At 37.1% G+C, this 21,014-nt stretch overlaps 1 protein-coding gene across 1 annotated transcript in view; it reads right to left on the bottom strand.

Moving 5' to 3' along the window:
- The window catches only part of LOC100665316 (N-deacetylase and N-sulfotransferase 4), a 509,460-nt gene that overhangs the window by 287,215 nt on the left and 201,231 nt on the right, over positions 1-21,014 (bottom strand). Inside the window, exon 3 of the mRNA XM_023548610.2 lies at positions 7,244-8,466. Coding sequence (XP_023404378.1) covers positions 7,244-8,221 — 978 coding nt within the window. The 5' untranslated portion in view covers positions 8,222-8,466. The remainder of the gene's footprint in view (positions 1-7,243; positions 8,467-21,014) is intronic.

Here is a 21,014-nt window from a genome sequence, read left to right as displayed (position 1 = left end):
TTCTGTTAGCCCAAGACAGGAACCATTCCCAAGGCCAACTCTCCAGACAGGGATTGGACTGGATAAAGGGATAGAAGATAATACTGGTAAAGAATGAGCTTCTTAGGTTAAGTAGACACACGAGACTATGTTGGCATCTCCTGTCTGGAGGGGAGAAGAGAGGGCAGAGGGGATCAGAATCTGGCTGAATGGACAGGAAAAGACAGAGTGGAGGGAGGCAATGTACTGTCTCATTAGGGGGAGAGCAAGTAGGAGTATATAGCAAGGTGTATATAAATTTTTGTATGAGAGACTGACTTGATTTGTAAACTTTCACTTAAAGCACAATAAAAATTAAGAAAAAAAAAGGAATGATAGTCACAGCGTCTAGGTGAGTAATAAATGCTTTTGGGGTTTAAGTTAAATGAATACCATATATATATACAATGCAACTATTTTCGATAAACCGTTCAGTTTGGAAGGGGATATTGCCAATGCGTATGTTCTTATTATTTTTTTATTTTTATCATTAGTATAAACATGTTATATAATTTTGGAAATTTCTTAAGTGGAGAATGAGACCATACTTGCTTCGTAAAAGATTCTTTTTTTTAGGACAATGGCTTTCCCCTCCATTGACAATATTATATGCAAGGTGCCACTTGACAGAATTGCGAAGAAAAGAAAACCTGAGACATTCGTGCTGAAATTTTATATAGACAAAAGAATTATCATTAAATATATCCTGTATGGTGCTTGTCCTAGTCCAAGTATGTTTTAGCTTGTCTGAGGTCATTACTGACCTTGCCAAAATATATAATATGGAGCTTCCATTTTTAGCCAAGCTAAACTCTACCTAGTAAAATATTTTAATTGACACAGTCATCTCCTTATGACACTGTATTTATATGGAAAAATAACCATGCTTATTATAAACCTTTGATAGTGCTTGCTTGCTTTTCTTCTAGAACAATTGGAGTCCTTTCAAACAGTGTAGTTAATTCTCACAACTGGGCATCTACGTACTCTGTAAGGTTTTAAATTCAATGTCTCCCTGACAGTGGAGGCCTGCAGAGTCCTTGGTCAAGATGGTAGGGCCTTAGTTTCAAACAAGTCTTGCTGATGGCATATCTCTGCTTTGATTCCAGGATAAAAGTAAAAGAGCTGTTATTGTGACTGAGCTCACGCCTTCCAGTGCCCATGCCATGTCCACCTATGCCAGTATCCATGCTGTTATGACACATGTGGGATCCCATCTATCCTCCAGGACTGGAGCACTGCCTTCTTGTGGTATTGTTCTCAGGCAGAAGATTCCTGTCAAAAAACCCTTATGCAGGGACTGGGTACTTTAAGTTTGCTGTCAAATCTCTTTGATAAATAGTAACTACCACCTGCCTAAATCTGGGTTTTTCTTAAGCTGGGTGCCTACTTAGAAATCCCACAGAACTTTCAGCTGCTGCTAGCTTGTTTGCATGACTGGATCATCCACCCAACCCCTATTGCTTGGATTGTTCTGGATTCCTAAATCTACCCTGGATGATATGTGTCAAACCTGAATTTAATTTACCCATACTCCAACTTTTCCTTCCCAGCTCTTATTTTGATAGTCAGTACTTTCATTCTGATATTGAAGATTCTAAAAAAATGTATATTAATTTGCCAAATATAACAAATCTGTTTCATTTATTGCAGCATAAAAAGTAGAAAACTAATCTTCTCAGTTACCAGATGCAGCCTCTCATTTCCTGCATTGATGTTCACAGCACTAACATTTTCCTATTTTCTTAGGTCGCAACCACAGAAATAATGAGATTTTTTTCCTTTCTCCTCCAATCCTTCTTCAAATCATTAGCCAAGTTTTCAAGATTTTCTTTCATGATAGAGTTCTTACAACATTTTGAACTAGAATTTTCTCTATTTATATTACCCTTACTTAGCATAAATTTTTCTAATATTTCCATTATATCCTTTTCTTGTTAAAAAGGAAGAGAGGCTTTCACTGTACTATTTAAGTAACCAGGGCTCAGTTTCCTATCTTTCAAGACCCTCTACTAACTAGATACTTTAGACATGTTAAAATTTTATGAATTATCACCCAACATAACATCTTTGTTTCCATCATCCAACTTACACAATATATATTATTTTCTCACTTTATTTCTTTGACTATATGGTTTTTCACACAGGGAACATGTAGTCAAATTAAAACCCAAAAAACCAGACCAGTTGCCATGGAGTTGATTCTAACTCATAGCGACCCGATAGTGACCCTATAGGACAGAGTAAAGCTGCCCTCTACGGTTTCCAAGAAGCAGCTGGTAGATTCAAACTGCCAACCTTTTGGTTAGCAGCCAAGCTCTTAACCATTGTGCCACCAGGGCTTCAGTCAAAATAAATGCAGAAAAATATCCAGGTTAAGGTATTGCAAAATTGCTTGTATCAGGATTGAGGTTTAACATCAGCTAATGCTCATTTTGAGGGGTGGGGTGTGATGAATAAAGTTCCAACCAACTAGCCTGTTAGCCACTTATTCTGGACACCTGGTTTACAATATAGATTTTCTTTCTACTTTTACCCATATCCAGATATACATGCACTGGGTTACCAGGTTAGGTAGTGTCTCTCCTAAAACTGACATCCCTCCCGGAACTTCAGAATGTGAAACGGAGTCACTGCAGATGTAATTAGTTAAGATGAGGTCATATAGGCGTAGGGTAGACCCTGAGTCCACTAAGGCCAGTGTCCTTATAAGAAGAGATGCGGAGACAGAAACACACAGAAGATCATGTAAAGATTGAAGCAGAGGCTGGAGTTATGTTTCCATAAGGCCACCAACATCTGGAGCCACCTAAGCTAGGAGAGGCAAGGAAAAATCATCCCCTAGAACCTTTAGGCCTGCAAATGCCTTCATTTCAGACTTCTAGCCTCCACAATTGTGAGAAAATAAACCTCTGTTGTGTTAGCCACTAAGTTTGTTGTGCTTCCTTTAGAGACAAAGTTCAAAACTATTCTCAAATTATTCTTTCCTAAGGTAGTAAATCGATTTTTCTGTAATTAATTTTGTACTCACAAGCAGTTAAACCACAGTATAATTATCAGCTAATATTTTTATCATCGTGTCCAAGGTTATTTATTATATACTTTGGGACACATAAGGAAGTATGAGAAAAATGGTATCATTACCTAGTTTTGGAGTTAACTCATATACGAGAACATGCTAAATGAGAGTTAAGGTCAGTGACTATTCAAGGACTTAACTGAGAGTAAAATCATGGTCTGCTGGAGTCTTTGGGGGATGTGACACATTCTCATAAGAAGTAGGACTTTAAGGGTCTTTTGAAATGTGGATAGTTTCAAGAAAGTATTTTAGTCTAGGCGCAGAAACAGAGAAAGATGGTCAAGTCAGAAATGACCAAGCCATACTTGAGGACTAGGCAGTGGGCTAGCCTAACAGAAATAGTATGAAGAAATAAAAAGTGTATGTTGAAAAAATAAGCTTGAGTTGGATCATACAGAATTCTGAAATAGGAAGTTTGGATGAGGCAGAAAATGTCTTATAGTTTTATACATAGCAGACGTTCAATGAATAAATGAATGCATTTTCTCGAAGACATTTAAAAATGTTAATAATGATAATTTGCTGCCAACAGAGAGAATAAAGACAGGTCACAGAATTGACTGAAGTACTGAATTATTGGTAGCACTGATAAAAATCCGATTTCATTGCCTATGTGTGTGTTTTTCAAAACTTTCACTGGGAAAGCCCATTTATTCTGTCTGAGGGAAACTATGAGAAAAAAGACATGTTATCTTAGTTCTATCAAACTTCTATGACTATAGAAATTTTTCTTCGTTCACTAAGTATTGAATCCAACCAGGAATTCCAGTGAAGGGTGAGTCATTGTCCATAGAAAATGGTATATAGAGAGCTACAAAAAAAAGTTACTTTTTAGAATTATACTTTAATAATCAAAAATGATTTTTTGTTATTTTAGCTTTTCCTAAAAATTGCTCAACTGATACCACTTTTAGAAGGAATATTACATCCAATAGTCAAGGCCGTTGTAAAAGCAGAAGTTGCTTTCAGAACTAGGAAAAAATAAGCTCAAGTGTCTAAGCCAACACCCTAATAGCCCGAGACCATCTTTCTAATAAAGCTTTCCATGTACATGAAGTATTTTGTGATTGCATAGAAGACCACACGGATATATTACCAGGTCAAAACATGACCATATTTTGATAGCTAATATTTCACAATCTTTCAAAATGCAATTAGTTTCTAGAAGCTTTATATACATGGGTAATTTTTTCTCACTTCTTGAGTTTTTAGATATACAATGAAATTATGTTAACAATGTGATGACAGGTACTAAAACTGTGTTTAATTTTGCTCCCTTTGAGATGGAAACATTAATTTCTATCTCAGTGGCTTTAGTGGTGGAGGGAATGAGACAATGAGATAAGGCATAAATGATTCTACAAAGAAGTTAGGTATATAGTAACTTAGGTGGTGAGCTGTCAAGTTCAGTTCAAAAACTGCATTGTAATTCTGTGCCTTAAAAATGGCTTATTTTATAACAGTTGTAACAGTAGGATCTGAACTCTCTATCCCCTTGGTAAGGACTTGGACTCAAATAAAAATATGCTAATAGATTTATTGTCAACAAAATGAGGTGGCACTACAGATCAGGCTATATCCGAATTTACCGTTAAATACTCCCAGCTCTGCCAGTCTCACTGTGGAAGTGGCCCAGGGAGAGGACAATCATGCATACAGCCAAAAACATTCAGCCACAATACCTCTGCTTGCCTGTATTTGTTCTGTTGAGGAACAGAGCATCTCTACCCTCTATATCAGGATATCGTAGAAAATTGTCAGTGGCTAATTCCTTTGCAAAGGAGTCCTAGTGGTGTGGTGGTTAAGTGCTCGGCTGCTAACTGAAAGGACAGCAGTTTGAACCTACCAGCCACGTCGTGGAAGAGAGTTGTGGCAGTTTGCTTCTGTAAAGATTTCAGCCTTGGAAACCCTATGGGGCAGTTCTGCTCTGTCCTGTAAGTTCATTACGAGTCTGAATTGACTGGACGGCGTGCACTAACAACAATCCCTTTGGTCTAGAAAACTGGGAAAGAGTTTGAGAAGTGTAGATTTCTCCTCATCTACTAGTATGCGATCAAATCCCACATGGCCAGGAAAGGAATATGAGGATGAAGAGCATGGGCATCCAGAACTTTTCTACATGCATGTAATTAAAGATTCTTTACCCCTAAGTTATATGTATACGAAAAATAAACAGAATAAGTCAAATAGAAATAATATACAAAAGACCGGTACTTTAATTTTTATATTAGAAAGACAGTATTTTCTATTGATTTGTAAGTAACTCAAGAGGATAACAGCTCTCAGTTCTATCAAGTTTCTGATATTCTTTGATTAGTGATTTTGAAGGAGAACCTTAAACAAGAGCATAGCTGACAAAAAAGAGTATATTTTCTTCAAAGTGAAGCTAAGCTGACATTTATACGCATGTACGCACATGCAAATATATTTATGCACGCATTACTATACACATATGAACACATATGGATTGTATACACATAAACACTAATACATATCTATACACACACATGCATACTCATGTTTGCAATTCCCTCTCTGCCTGTGACATTGCTTCAGACTATCAAATTTTGTTATTCTGTAAGGGGTTATGCTACATAAAAAAGTCATTAAACAAAACAAAACAAAAAATCAAGCCTATTGCCATTAAGTTGATTCTGACTCACAACTACCCCATAGGACAGAGTAGAACTGCCCCACTGGGTTTCCAAGGAGTGGCTGGTGGATTCAAACTGCCAACCTTTTGGTTAGCAGCCGAGCTCTTAGCACAATATCACCAGGGGTGACTTTTAATATCGCATTAGTAGTGTTGAATATTTATTTCGTTTTCTATTTAGAATAAATGAAATAGCTAAAATTGAATTCACATCACAGAATAAAAATTTCACATCATCGAGTGTTAGACTGAAATTTGAAAACCCTGTCCTTTTAAGAGAAGAACCAACCACTCTGAACATTTTGAAACACATGACTACTTGTTAAGTTTATTATCTTAAAATTAAAATAAAGTCAGCATTTTTATGAATCACAAGTACAAAAAATACACACACGCACACACATACACAAAAGAATTAAAAAGAAAAAGAAGCTAGACAGAACTTGAGAGAGGTCACTTAATCCTTTTACAATATTCCCAAAATGAAATATTGGGATCAGAGTTACTCAGTGCTTCATTCAGTGGCTCATTAAACATTGAGTTCCCTGGTCTACAGATACTTTGAAGACTTCTAAAATGTGAGTTTATTCCACTGGTTCTAATCATGTCTTAAGGTTTTAGGATAGGAAAAAAAAAAAGGTGGTATTTTAAAGTAGTATCCAAGTGTCATCTTTGGAGGGAAAAAAACCCTAATAATAGAAGTTCAAAAAGGATGGCATCCTCTTAATCTTTAGTTCCTTCATAGTTATAAATCCTGTTCTTTATTTTTATTTATATGTTTGCCTAAACTGTTTATACCCAGAATGAGTTTGGTTACATAGAGGGTAGAAGAGGCATAAGTGAAAGATCATGTGAGAATGTTGAGCCAAGACGAGGAAAGAGGGAATTATTCCCAAAATATCCTACCTAATTTAGCGTAATTTTTTGACTTTTTCTTTCTCTGTTAGCAATCACAGAATGAGTTTGTTATACATAACTTAGACTTGCTACCAGCAACACTGATGAATTATCCAAAATAATAGGATAAATTTATCATTGAGATAGTCCAATAGGTCAAGTCAAGTACCACATGTTCTATAAGACCAGTTTTTATAATATCAGTATTTTAGTTACGGAAAGGTCTTGGACTGCTTTCTCATCTTGTATTTCAACAACCACTGTCAAACCCAGTAGGGCAGTGGGATCAGTCCAGGGCTAGAGTTCTATGACTGGATCAGTCTCATTACAAACTACACCATTACAACAACAAGGGGCCAGTTCTAAGGGGTCCTAGCTGGGCTGAGCAAGGCCTAAATAGAGGCAAGGAGAGTAAGGTTAGATAGTCTGGGATGTTTTAGCCCTACCCACTCCCCCCAAACATCTGACATTCCGACATACATGGGAGGAATGGTTAAGACTTAGTTCAATAGTTTTAAAATTGCATATTTTATTTCAAACATATACCTCAAAGTTAATGAAATAGAGACTGTGATGTCATATATAAATGTTCTTACCTTCACATCTTTGACATTCATCCTCGTTCCCTCCTTTCCAACAAAGATGTCATCAATGTCCACAAGGATGTACCTGTCTAAAGACAGTGTCAGCCTCTTTCCTGACAAGAAGGAAATGGCATCTATGAAGATGAGCTTGTGCAGCCAAAAGTTTAAGTTGTTGCCAAAAAGAACTCGCTGAATTCCATCATGAAGCCCCAGATCCTGAATCACTGTGGCGTAGAGTGTTTTGCTGGGCAAAGGTGGAAGGGATTTTTCTGTCTGTAATTCGGTTAAAAGCACAGGCTGGTAGGTTGAATGATTATACTGGAAAATAGTCCAGTCTTCCCCAGGAAGAGGTCCTTTCTCAACCTTGGGGGCTTTGGTAATATGCAGCAAAGGAGACTGAGGGTTGACAAAACAATCCTTTAGAGCTAGATTATTGAAAAGGTTTAAAGGAAAGCCTTTTAACTGTGTACTTGGTATGCTGTTTTCATTGGCTTTATGAAAACCAATTATACTAACACTGTATTCCACACAGTATTTTTCTAAAAGCTCTCGATTCCATGAGTCCATGCTGACATACTTCAGAACATTTTCATAAATAACTAAAGTATATTTCCCTTTGCCATTATCTGTAAGGGGAGGTATGTCTCCCTTGCCAGGGGCAATGACCATGTGGTACTGAAATCGGCTGGACTCCAAGATCGCTATGATGTCTTGACCAAGTTGCGAGTATTGGCTCTCCACAAATAGGAGGACTGTAGGGTCGGTTTTGGATGTATCAATAGGTTTAATTGTTTTTAACTCCATTGATCGATATGGTAGAATTTTGAGGTCAGCACATTCTGGTTCTGCAGTGGTTTCAGTAAGTGTCATGTCCTGTTTATAGCCAGAGTAGAGGAAATAGGCAGAAATGACAATGCTCACCAAGCAAAAGGTAGCTAAGAGAACAATCAGTGTTCGAAAACTTCTCCGAAGCTTAACAATAAGATTCATTTTTTATAATTATGCTTTGGAAGCTTTTTCCAATTTTGTTCCCTAAAGTTCCATGGTGAATAAAGTATGAGATGGTACAAATACCACTTCCCAAAAGTTCATGTAACCATTGCAAATCATGTAAAATGTTTGAAGGAATCTGAAACAAGCTAAAGGTGGTAGGCAAGGGACCAGGAGGGCAAAAGCTGAAGAGGTTTTGTGTATGTCCAGTACCAAAGATTGCTGTAGAATCCTTCTAACATTATCTGAAAAAGGGAAAAAAATAATATAATTAACATAATAATAGAAACAAATATTTATGTATGTATATATGTATATGCTGATGTCTCAGAAACATGCATATCAGATATAATTTTAATGCATTTATACAAAAATAGCATATTAATAGCCTGATGTTTACAGTATAGGTTTTACTCCGTATGATACAGAATTTTTTTTTCATAGCCTATAGAGTAAAAACCCTATTTCATTTTGCCAAAACATCCATGTGTATATAGAAATATTAGAGATTGAGGTAATTTTTCAAAGTAGTCATATCAAAAAAATAAGAAATAAAGCTTTTGTGTAAAATGTTAATTACCATAACACTAGTAAATATACTAGTAAATATTATATAAATACAGAGTTAGGAAATCAGGTGTTTGTGTGACCATTGGATCAGTGAAACATGGAGATATGCTTAGGTATCTTGAGTGTCAAGCTCAGGGAATGGTTTTACCATTAGTTCATAGTATTTACAAGTTGTTCCCTGTAATATCATACAGATTTCCAGACTTAAAAAAAAAAAACTTATAATCTCATAAAATATCTACGGTGTGATGAACTATGTTGCTGCTATTAGGTGCCGTCTAGTCAGTTCTCACTCATAGTGACCCTATGTACAACAGACACAGTCCTACGTCCTGATCCTTTGCTTGGATCATACGGAGCCACTTGTCTTCTTTAGCTTAATTAATAGCCCAAATATCCAGGATATTCCTTTCTCCTTTCTGAGAGGCAATGTTAGAGAAAGGTTTGGGAGAAGGAAAAAAAAAATGGGAGCAAGCAACTTCACACCCCATTAATGAAGTAGAGGCCAAGAAGGCTAGATGAAAAGAGAATGTTGGCATATTTTTCTCAGAGCACCTTCCTGAATTTGACCTTCTTCTGTAATCAGAATTAAATCTGGATTTTTCACTGTTAAGTTTTACCCAACAGTCAAATTTTCCAAGTACCTACTACTTTCCTTGGTTTAAAAACAAAAGGAAAAGTAGATGGTGTTAAGGAAAAAAATTTTACTAAACTGCTTCAAAACAAATGGATATAACTTTTCATTATTATTATGAGATGTCTTTTTCCTTATGTAGATGACTGATTTTTACTGAATTCTTTTCGTTACAAATTTTCTTCACTCTCAACACTACATCCAATTACTTACAGGACTTTCTATTTCCTGGTTTTCCAAACCAGTGTCCCTAGGAAAGCATTCAAAACAGCTCATGCTACCAATCTGTGACACATTTATTTTAAGATGTGCTCTGTTGATATACCATATCACAGAGAATCAAGTTAACATGTTTTCTAATATAGTAGTTGTATAGTCCATCCTCACAACTGGACCAATAAGCAACGTCATGATAAACGGGGAAAAGATTGAAGTTGTCAAAGATTTCATTTTTCTTGGATCCACAATCAACACCCACGGAAGCTGCAGTCAAGAAATCAAATGACACATTGCATTGGGCAAATCTGCTGCAAAAGACCTCTTAAAATGTTAAAAAGAGAAGATGTCACCTTGAAGACTAAGGTGCACCTGACCCAAGCCATGGTGTTTTCAATTGCCTCATATGCATGTGAAAGCTGGACAGGGAATAAGGAAGAAGAGTTGATGCCTTTGAATTATGATGTTGGCAAAGAATACTGAATATACCATGGACTGCCAGAAGAACAAACAAATCTGTCTTGGAAGAAGTACAGTCAGAATGCCCCTTAGAAACAAGGATGATGAAACTTTGTCTCACATACTTTGAACATGTTGTCAGGCAAGATCAGTCCCTACGGAAGTACATCAGGCTTGGTAAAGGAGAGTGTCAGAGAAAAAGAGGAAGACCCTCAACGAGATGAATTGACACAGTGGCTGCGACAATGGGCTCAAGTATAACAATGATCGTGAGAATGGCACAGGTCTGGGCAGTGTTTTGTTCTGTTGTACATAGGGTCACTATGAGTGAGAAATGACTAGATGGCACCTCACAGCAACAGCATAGTTCATCACACTGTAGATATTTTATGAGTTTATAAGTTGTTTTCTTTTTAAATCTGGAAATCTGTATGATTAATGACTATTGATGATTACTGAAAAAGTTTTAAACTATTAACTATTTCAGTAGATCACCCCTTACATATTATATTTTTATGTTCTGAAAAATTTTTTTTCTGTTAGTAATTTAAGTTAAAAAAAAAGTTAAAATAATGTTTGTTTTTGTGTTAGATTTTATACAAGCCTTTTTTAAACATCCCAACAAGTTATACATATTGGAATTTTGAAATTACTACCAAATATTTTAAATGTCATTCTTCATATTCCAAACATATAAGTAGATCTGACTTTTATGAAGTGAAACACATGGCATCAATCTAAAAAATCTCTGCAGTGATTTCATTTATTTTAAAGGAAAGTTAACTCCACATGTTTGGGACTCAATAATACTCTGTTATTGTTGTTAGTTGCCATTGAGTTAATTCCCACTCTTACCCACCCCATGTGTGCAGAACAGAACTGTGCTCCATAGGATTTTCAAGACTATGAACTTTCAAATGCAGATCACCAGGCCTGTCTTTTGAGGCACCTTTTGGTGCTTTCGAACCACCAGCCTTTCAGCTAGTAGGAGAGCCTTAACCATCTGGGCCACCCAGGCGCTCCTACAACATCACTCTGCTATCAAATGTATTTTTTAAGATAATTAATTACTCTCCCAAAACCTTTTTAGTATTTCAAAAGTCTGTTTCTTTTTAACAAATTCAAATGTGTTTTGCCAAAAAGAAATAAAATATAGCAAAATACATAAACCATGAATATTGAAAGAGACTTGGAATTCACTAAAGGAGATTTTTCCATTCTGTATTAGATCCATTTCTAGACTTCTCAAAGTTCATGTATTTGATTTAAAAATTCATTTATGTTAACATGGAATCATCTCCCTTCCCTACAACATACGTATCACACAGAGGGGCATACTTATATCTATTTAATCTACTTACTTTGGAGGCTTTTTTAGTGTTTTAACAACAAATTTAATCAAGAAGTTTAGAAAAGACACAAAGGTTGGGGAAGCAAATACTTTTTAAAATCTTTATTCTAACATAAAAAAGTGATTTTTATTTTTGAATATATAAAGAATGAGATGTGAGTTTTTCATATTAGAACAGCTCATCCTAATATGCAATAATGAAAAAAAAAAGCATATGGGACTAGAATATGCCAATCCAAAGGATGGATAAAATTTAAATGTGACATTTATTTAGCTTAATACGTTCAGAGTTGCAAGAATAATAGACACATATTTCCAACACTGTAGAGATGTATGTTGGAACGTGCATGTGTGTGTGTGAGTGTATTTAACTAAACAGTTATCTTTCTTTCTCAATACTCATATTTCTCCTCCCCTAAAAACAATTGGTCAATGAATGTGAGGAATCCTGGAACATGAACATGAAAGATGATATCCCAGGGATGTTTACGTATGCCCCACTGTCTTGAGCCTAAGATAAGCGATGGTATGACATTGTTTGGGATTTGACTGGCTGTCTTACCTAATATTCTGTCCCTTTAAACAAAACAAAACAAAACAAAAAAGGGAAAGGAGGGGTGGGGTGGGATGAGGAACAATATAAGAATCTTGGAAAGATCAAATAAAACAATTGGAATAAATGAGTCACATAAAATTACAGATATCCATTTAAATATAATAGTGATCACATTAAAATATTGCTCCAAAGCTCTAACAAAATATAGCATGTATTCTTAATAACTCGAAGGTGATATGCCAAAACATTTATTTTACCTTAATCTAATGCACTGTGTAGGAGGAACCTGACACCAGTCTGCAAGAAACAGGCACATGAGGGGAACTTTTCTTTTGCCCTGCTTTCCGCCTGACACCGTGAAGTTGGCCTTTCATTATAGAATGAATGGTCAAATGGAGGGTAGCTAAGTAAGTCGACTTTGTGAAAAACTAGTATTTCCTTAGCCAGGATACAAAGCAGGTTAAATAGAGTTTGATCCCAAATTTTCTCAAGCTGCCTTTCACATGTCCTAGAAAAATTCTATTGTTAGAAATTTAGAAAGAGAAAATTACTTATTATTTGTTGGGACACCCTACCCCAAAATATGGGCTTGCATGACCCATATGGAGTTTGGTGACAGAAAAGGGAGCCTTTTTTAGATGCTGCTTTTTCTGTTTATGTCTTGTTTTCTCTCCTTTGCCTTCTACCTGTCCCAGTGTGACTCATCACCTCACTAGAAGTGGAATAAATGACTCCCCAAATCTTCTAATCTCTTTTAGATTAGATAACATAAAGAAATTACTGTTTTTTATATCTGTTTTAAAACCATTCCTTAACTTATGTTCAAAATGTGTTTATAGATTCTCTAAAACATAGTTTACAAAGTCCATTTGCCAAGTGTTCTCAATCACTGTAAATTGCTAGGAACTTCTGGCTGCAGCAGAGGAGTTAGCAAACAAAGCAACTACAGGTATGAATGTAGCTATCACTATTTGGAAAGACAGACATTCAGAAGAAACGTAGGAGCTAGGAAATACGTTGGTATATCTGTGATTGCTTCTTTCTTGATGGCGGTCTAGTGAGATATAAAAATTAGCAAAGTGGTTCATTAAAGTTCAGCTAAAATTGAAAAAAAAAACCACACACACACAATAATATTTATTACAATGACATTTCCCGGTACTTAATGAGCACCTACTCCTTGCCAGGCACTATGCTCCTTTAGTTATTATTACTTATTCTGTTAATTTATCTACTGTTTTGTATAATTATTATTACTATTATGTAAATGAAGACAGTGAGATTTGGAGAGTTTAAGAAAGGGACTGAGATTACATTGCTAGTGATTGTGATTATAGGGTTCTTCTCTGGAGAAAGATGTGACAGTCTGCTTCCATTAGGATTACAGCCTTGGGAACCCTATGGGGCAGACTTCTCTGTCCTATAGGGTCACTATGAGTCGGAATCAACTGGACAGCAACAGGTTTGGTTTCTTTCTTTCCTTTTTTTGATGTTGCAATAGTGAGAAAAACTAAGGATTAAGTTAGATGAAGCCAAAATTTAACAGTTAGTGTAATTGAAAAATCACCAGCAAATTTTATTTCAAGTTAAAAAATTCAGATTTCAAAGCTAGAAATGACTACTAAAAATGCAAAAAAAAAAAAAAAAATTGTAGAGGTAAATTGGATCAGCTCAAAAGATCCTGTGTTTTAAGTTGGGATAACATAAGAACTTGCAATAAATTGATCAGCTTCGACTACTTCTCATGACGTAAAAGGGGTGGGGGGGAATATATTTTATCCAATACTTTATTTCTACAAACTTCAAAAGTTTTTTGTTCACTTTTAGGAATCATATAAAGAATTAGTTGACATTTCATATTAATAAAGCAGGGCTTTTTTTTTTTCCTTAATTAAAAACTGTGTTGTATAAACATTTTACCATTTCTTCCCATAAATTAAAAGCATCAGTACTCTCTTGGGGTGAATTCCAATATGTACAAATGTCTTTCAAGGGCGATGAAGTGTTTTTTTCAAAAGATGGGTCACCACCACATAAACAAAAAATAAAATAGATCCGAACAGAAATATCAGTGTACATCACGTATGGTAAGGGTAAGTAGTGCTTTACGAAATGTGTTTCACTTAGTTACCTGTGTGTGTGTGTGTGTGTGTGTGTGTGTGTGCGCATGTTTGTGTGTCTGTGTCCTCATGTAAGATTCTTTCTTATTCTCAGTCATGGTCAAAATGTTTGTAAAATACTACTTAAGAGGGCACAATGAATTCAAATTATTTTAACCTGGTTTTAATAGAATTATAAATATGACAGATATTTTAGCCAATGATAAATGCAGGTTCTTATGATTATGAGTGGTTTCTGAAAATTCCCACTATTGATTTAGCACAGCAAAAGCTGAAGCTAGGAACAGGTTGATATAATAAGGTTTGGTCCCTTGGAGGCTCCTTTTCAGCTTCTAGGCCACAATATATAGTGATATTATATCGGGCAGCAGCTATGCCTACATATAACTCTTTTTCAAAGTAAACGTACAAAATAATGAGTCGTTGTTGTATTTAATCAAAATGAAAACAATATCCTTACTTAGTTTATGATTTTCTGCAAAAATGGTCTTTCTACACTCGTACATAACCAGTAGGTTTTCACTTAACTTTTATACGTTTCATATTTTCTTGATTTCAGTGGCATAATATAAGGATATTTTAGTCCCCCAAAGTACACATTCCTACCAGTATAAACTCCTAAAAGTGTCATTTCAAACATGATAATATTACTACCACAATATTATATTTTAACATGATATTATACTAGGGACATAGCTCTGAGCTATCAGCTATATTCACACTTCAAAAGATTAGAAATTATAGAAGAGTAAACGTCAGACAAATTTCTTTTATCACCACTTCCTGGAGATGAATATCGTGCCTATTTACCATTTTCTCAGGTATTTTTTTCTAAAGTAGAGGAATAACATGATTTTTTTTGAAGGATCAGTCCATTTTATTCAAATCAAACTACAACTATCTATGTTTTGTCTTTTTTATTAGGAAAAGATGAGAAATTTGAAAAGAAAGAAATAGACTATATGGATAATTGCTCTGCTTTGCCATATAAGACTTCTAAACATGGTAGCAGAAATGCTATTTGGGGTTAAGTTGAGAGTCCTAGTAGAGTCATTATTGCCTGGATCTCTGTATTTATTTTATATTCAGGATTTCATTATCAACTATAACTGTTAACAGTACTAAAATAATAATATCTCCAGGATGTATGGCCCAGAATTAACCAGGATTAAACAACTTTGGGATGCTTGTACCTGTCCTAAGAGTTCCTGAAAGCCAACAATTCCCATAACACTTTGGAATGACTTTGGGGGTAGATCTGTGGCATCTTTTTCACTTTTGTAAAGATTATGGGATAACATTCACAATCGGACGTTCAGAATCAAACTAAAACTACACACAACATCTAACGCTGTGTTTAACCTTGGGTATGCTCCAATTTTCTCCGTTATACAAGAAGGAAAAGCATTCATCCAATACCCATTCAACAAATACGTATATAAAGCTTCATTAAAAAAAAAAAAAAAAAACCTAGTGGAGTCGATTCTGACTCATAGCGACCCTATAGGACAGAATAGAACTGCCCCATAGAGTTTCCAAGGAGCGCCTGGGGGATTTGAACTGCCAACCCTTTAGTTAGCAGCCATAGCACTTAACCAGTACACCACCAGGGTTTCCAAAGCTTCATTAAGAGCTTACTATTTGCCAGGTCCAACTGCAAGTTCAACAGCAGGACATAACACCTTCAAAAAAACCAAGGTTCTTTTTAGGCTGTTTATTTCCTTTCTTATGTACTATTTCCCTTTCATGTTCATAAAGTTTTTTTTTTTTTCCTTGACAAAGGATGGTTTTAAAGTTACTGAATTAAAGCTCGTGCTAATAGAGTTAATATAAAGAGCCCAGTCTTTAATCACCAATCTGTGTAACAATGTTTCTATTTCCTATCTCCATTTTCTCTGTCCTCTATAGGAACAATTTATATGGAGAGTACAAAAGAAGCCTGGGAAAATACAATGTCCCAGCATGCTTCCTTATTTAGACATAATCTTATTAACAATTTTCTCTCAAAAGCAGGTTCTTTTTTCTATATTACCTGTTCCTCACTATCAACAAGATTAAGTTCCAAAGACCAGTCGTTATGCAAAAATTGCCATGATGTGAAATACGGTTCCCTGGCCTGGCGTCCCCTTCTCCCCACTCCCAGCCCTCCCGCTAGGCAGCAGTGGCCCCACTGTAATTTGTGGCAGTCCGGGGGCTCATGGTCTTTCTGTTTGCCAGAATCCGAATCCATACTGCGGGTTGCTGGTGGAATATCCTCAGCAGCCCAGCAGCCCAGCTTGGGCTCTGCGGTGCACTGGGTATGAGAAGCAGGGCAGCATGGACTGGGCGGTGTACGTGTCCCTTGGCCAGGGAGTAGCTCCGCAGAGGTGAGTGCTGTCTGCTGGCCCCTTTCATCTCTCCCCGTGTCCACCGTCCACTGCCTGAACGGCTCGTGATGGGGGCGCAGGGCAGAAGGTGAGGCACGGTGGGGAAAGACAGAAGCTTAAGCTGGAAGGAGCCAGAGTGTCTGGTGCCCCATGGGTTCCAGACTGGGGTTAAATACTCCCAAGGCAGTGCTACACCTTCCTCTATGCCCCTGAGGTGTGGGTGTGCAGGCTGGTGAGGGTAATGCACAAAATAGTCAGATGGTAGATTTTTTACTGTCATAAAAGCAAAATCTCGGAAAATGAGATAGTCGCTAAGTGAGGTTGTTGTTAGGTGCCATCAAATCAGTTCCAACCCATATTGACAGTATGTACAATAGAACGAAACACTGCCCATCCTTATAATCCTTCGTATGCTTGAGCCCATTGTTTCAGCCGCTGTGTCAATTCATCTCATTGAGGGTCTTCCTCTTTTTCACTGACTCTCTGCTTTACCAAGCATGATATGCTTCTCCAGGGACTGATCCCTCCTGACAACATGTCCAAAGTATGTGAAACATAGCCTCACCATCCTTGCTTCTAAGGAGCACTCTGGCTGTACTTCTTCCAAGAGAGGCTTTTTACATGCTTTTGGAGGTCTGTGGTATATTCAATATTCTTCGCCAACACCACAATTCAAAGGAAAGGCATCAATTCTTGTTTGCTCTTCCTTATTCATCCTCCAGCTTTCACATGTATAGGAGGCAACTGAAAACACCATGGCTGGAGTCAGGCGCACCTTAATCTTCAAGGTGACATCTTTGCTTTTCAACACTTTAAAGAGGTCTTCTGCAGCAGATTTGCCCAATGCAATGCGTATTTTGATTTCTTGACTGCTGCTTCCATGGCTGTTGATTGTGGATCCAGGTAAAATGAAACCCTTGACAACTTCAATCTTTTCCCCGCTTATCATGGTGTTGCTTATTGGTCCAATTGTGAGGATTTTTGTTTTCTTTATGTTGAGGTATAATCCATACTGAAGGCTGTGGTCTTTGATCTTCATCAGTAAGTGTTTCAAGTCCTTTTCACTTTCAGCAAGAAAGGTTGTGTCATCTGAAAAACGAAGGTTCTTCACGAGTCTTCCTCCAATCCTGATGCTCCATTCTTCTTCACATGGTCCAGTTTCTCAGATTATTTGCTCAGCATACAGATTGAATAGGTATGATGAAATGACACAACCCCGATGCACAACTTTCCTGACTTTAAATCATGCAGTATCCCCTTGTTCTGTTTGAACGACCGCCTCTTGATCTACGTACAGGTTCCTCATGAGCACAATTAAGGGTTCTGGAATTCCCATTCTTGGCAATGCAGTCCATAATTTGTTAGGATCCACACAGTTGAATACCTTTGCACAGTCAATAAAACACAGGTAGACATCTTTCTGGTATTCTCTGCTTTCAGCCAGGATCCATCTGACATCAGTAATGATATCCCTGGTTCCGCATCCTTTTCTGAATCTGGCTTGAATTTCTGGAAGTTCCCTGTCGTTACACTGCTGCAACTGCTTTTGAAAGATCTTCAGCAAAATTTTACTTGCATATGATATGAAAAGGACTTGAAGCACTTACTAATGAAGATCAAAGACCACAGCCTTCAGTATGGATTACATCCCAACATAAAGAAAACAAAAATCTTCACAACTGGACCAATGAGCAACATCATGATAAATGGAGAAAAGATTGAAATTGTCAAGGATTTCATTTTACTTGGATCCACGGTCAACAGCCGTGGAAGCAGCAGTCAAGAAATCAACAGATGCATTGCATTGGACAAATCTGCTGCAAAGGGCCTCTTTAAAGTGTTGAAGAGGAAAGATGTCACCCTGAAGACTAAGGTGCGCCTGACCCAAGCCATGATATTTTCAATCATATCGTATGCATGTGAAAGCTAGACAATGAATAAGGAAGACCGAAGAATTGACACCTTTGAATTGTGCTGACGAAGAATATTGACTATACCATGGACTGCCAAAAGAACGAACAAATCTGTCTTAGAAGAAGTACAACCAGAATGCAAGGATGGCAAGACTTCATGTTACATACTTTGGACATGTTGTCAGGAGGGATCAGTCCCTAGAGAAGGACATCATGCTTGGCAAAGTAGAGGGTCAGTGGAAAAGAGGAAGACCCTCAATGAGGTGGATCGACATAGTGGCTGCAACAATGAGCTCAAGTATAACAATGATAGTAAGGATGGCGCAGGACCGGGCAGTGTTTCGTTCTGTTGTGCATAGGGTCGCTGTGAGTCGGAACTGACTCAATGGCACCTAACAACAACAACATGATACTAATGATATTGTTCGATAATTTCCACATTTGGTGGGATCACCTTTCTTGGGAATAGGCATAAACATGGATCTCTTCCAGTCTGGGATCTCTTCCAGTTAGTTGGCCAGGTAGCTCTCTTCCAAATTTCTTGGCATAGATGAGTCAGTACTTCCAGCAGTGCAACCATTTGTTGAAACATCTAAATTGGTAGTCCGTCAACTCCTGGAGCCTCATTTTTCACCAATGCCTTCAGAGCGGCTTGCACTTCTTCCTTCGGTACCTTCGGTTCCTGCTCATATGGTACCTCCCGAAATGGTTGAATGTCGACCAATTCTTTCTGGTATAGTGACTGTGTATTCCTACCATCTTCTTTTGATGCTACCTGAGTCATTTAAGATTTTCTCAATAGAATTCTTCAATATTGCAACTTGAGGCTTGAATTTTTTCTTCAGTTTTTTCAGCTTGAGAAATGCAGAGAATATTCTGTTTTGATTTTCCATCTTCGGGCGTTTTCATATGTCATTATAGTACTTTGTCTTCTCAAGCGGTGCTTTGACATCTTCTGTTCAACACTTTTACTTTGTTATTTCTTCCTTTCAGTTTAGCTACTTGACATTTAAGAGCAAGTTCCAGAGTCTCTTCCGACATCTACTTTGGCCTTTTCTTTCTTTCCTGTCTTTTTAATGACCTCTTGCTTTCTTCATGGATGATATTCTTGATGTCATTCCACAACTTGTCTGGTCTTCCTTCATTAGTGTTTAATGCATCAAATCTATTTTTGAGATGGTCTCTAAATTCAAGGTTGTACTTTGGCTCTAGTGGACGCGTTCTTGTATTTGTCAGTTTCAACTCGAACTTGCATATGAGCAATTAATGGTGTGTTGTGCAGTGAGCCCCTGGCCTTGTTCTGCCTGATGATATTGAATTTTTCCATCATCTCTTCCCAGAGAAGTAGTCCATTTGATTCCTGTGTATTCTGTCTAGTGAGATCCACATGTATAGCCGCCGTTTATGTTGGTGAAAAAAGGAATTTGTAATAAAGAAGCCATTGGTCTTGCAAAATTCTGTCATGGGATCTCCAGCATTGTTTCTGTCACCAAGGCCATAGTTTCCAACTACTGATCCTTTTTTTTTTGTTTCCAACTTTTGCATTCCAATCTCCAGTAATTGTCAATGCATCCTGATTGCGTGTTTGATCAATTTCAGACTGCAGAAATTGGTAAAAACCTTCAATTTCTTCATCTTTGACTTTAGCGGTTGGTGAGTAAATTTGAGTAATAGTCATATTAACTGGTCTTCCTTGTAGATGTATGGATATTATCCTATCACTGACTGCATTGTACTTCAGGGTAGATCTTGCAATGTTCTTTTTGATGATGAATGTAACACCATTCTTCTTCAAGTTGTCGTTCCCAGCATAGTAGATAGACCATATGATTGTCTGATTCGAAATGGCCAATACCAGTCCATTTCAGCTCACTAATGCCTAGGATATAGATGTTTATGCATTCCATTTCATTTTCGACAACTTCCGATTTTCCTAGATTCATGCTTCATGTGTTCCATGTTCCAATTATTAATGGATGTTTACAGCTGTTTTTCTCATTTTGAGTTGTGCCACATCAGCAAATGAAGGTCCCAAAGCTTGAATCCATCCACGTCATTAAGGTCGACTCTACTTTGAGGAGACAGCTCCTCCCTAGTCGTCTTTTGAGTGCCTTCCAATCTGAGGGGCTCATCTTCCAGCAGTATATCAGGCAATGTTCCACTGCTGTTCATAAGGTTTTCACTAGCTAAATCTTTTCAGAATTAGACTGCTGGATCAGATCCTTCTTCCTGGTCTGTCTTAGTCTGGAAGCTCAGCTGAAACCTGTCCTCTGTGGGTCACCCTGCTGTTATTTGAATACCAGTGACATAGCTTCCAGCATCACAGCAACATGCAAGCCCCCACAGTACAATAAACTGACAGACACTTGGGGCATAAATGAGGAGTAGCTGTAATTGCCCTATCTACAATTGTGACTTGATAAATGGTTTTAAAATCCCACACTGCTTCTTTTTCTTAACAAAATGTATATATATTTTTTTCTATGAAAGTTTTAAAAAAACTTCAAAGCCCAGAGGAATAGAAACCTAATGACCATTGCTTAACAAAAATCCCTGATGTATTTTCATTTAGTCCATCTCTGTATGTAATTCTTTTATATAATTGTGA

This window comes from Loxodonta africana, chromosome 5, assembly GCF_030014295.1.
Source record: "Loxodonta africana isolate mLoxAfr1 chromosome 5, mLoxAfr1.hap2, whole genome shotgun sequence".
NCBI classification, from domain to species: Eukaryota; Metazoa; Chordata; class Mammalia; order Proboscidea; family Elephantidae; genus Loxodonta; species Loxodonta africana.
The sequence above is the reverse complement of the archived record's forward strand: the minus strand, read 5'-3'. Positions and strand labels throughout refer to the sequence as shown.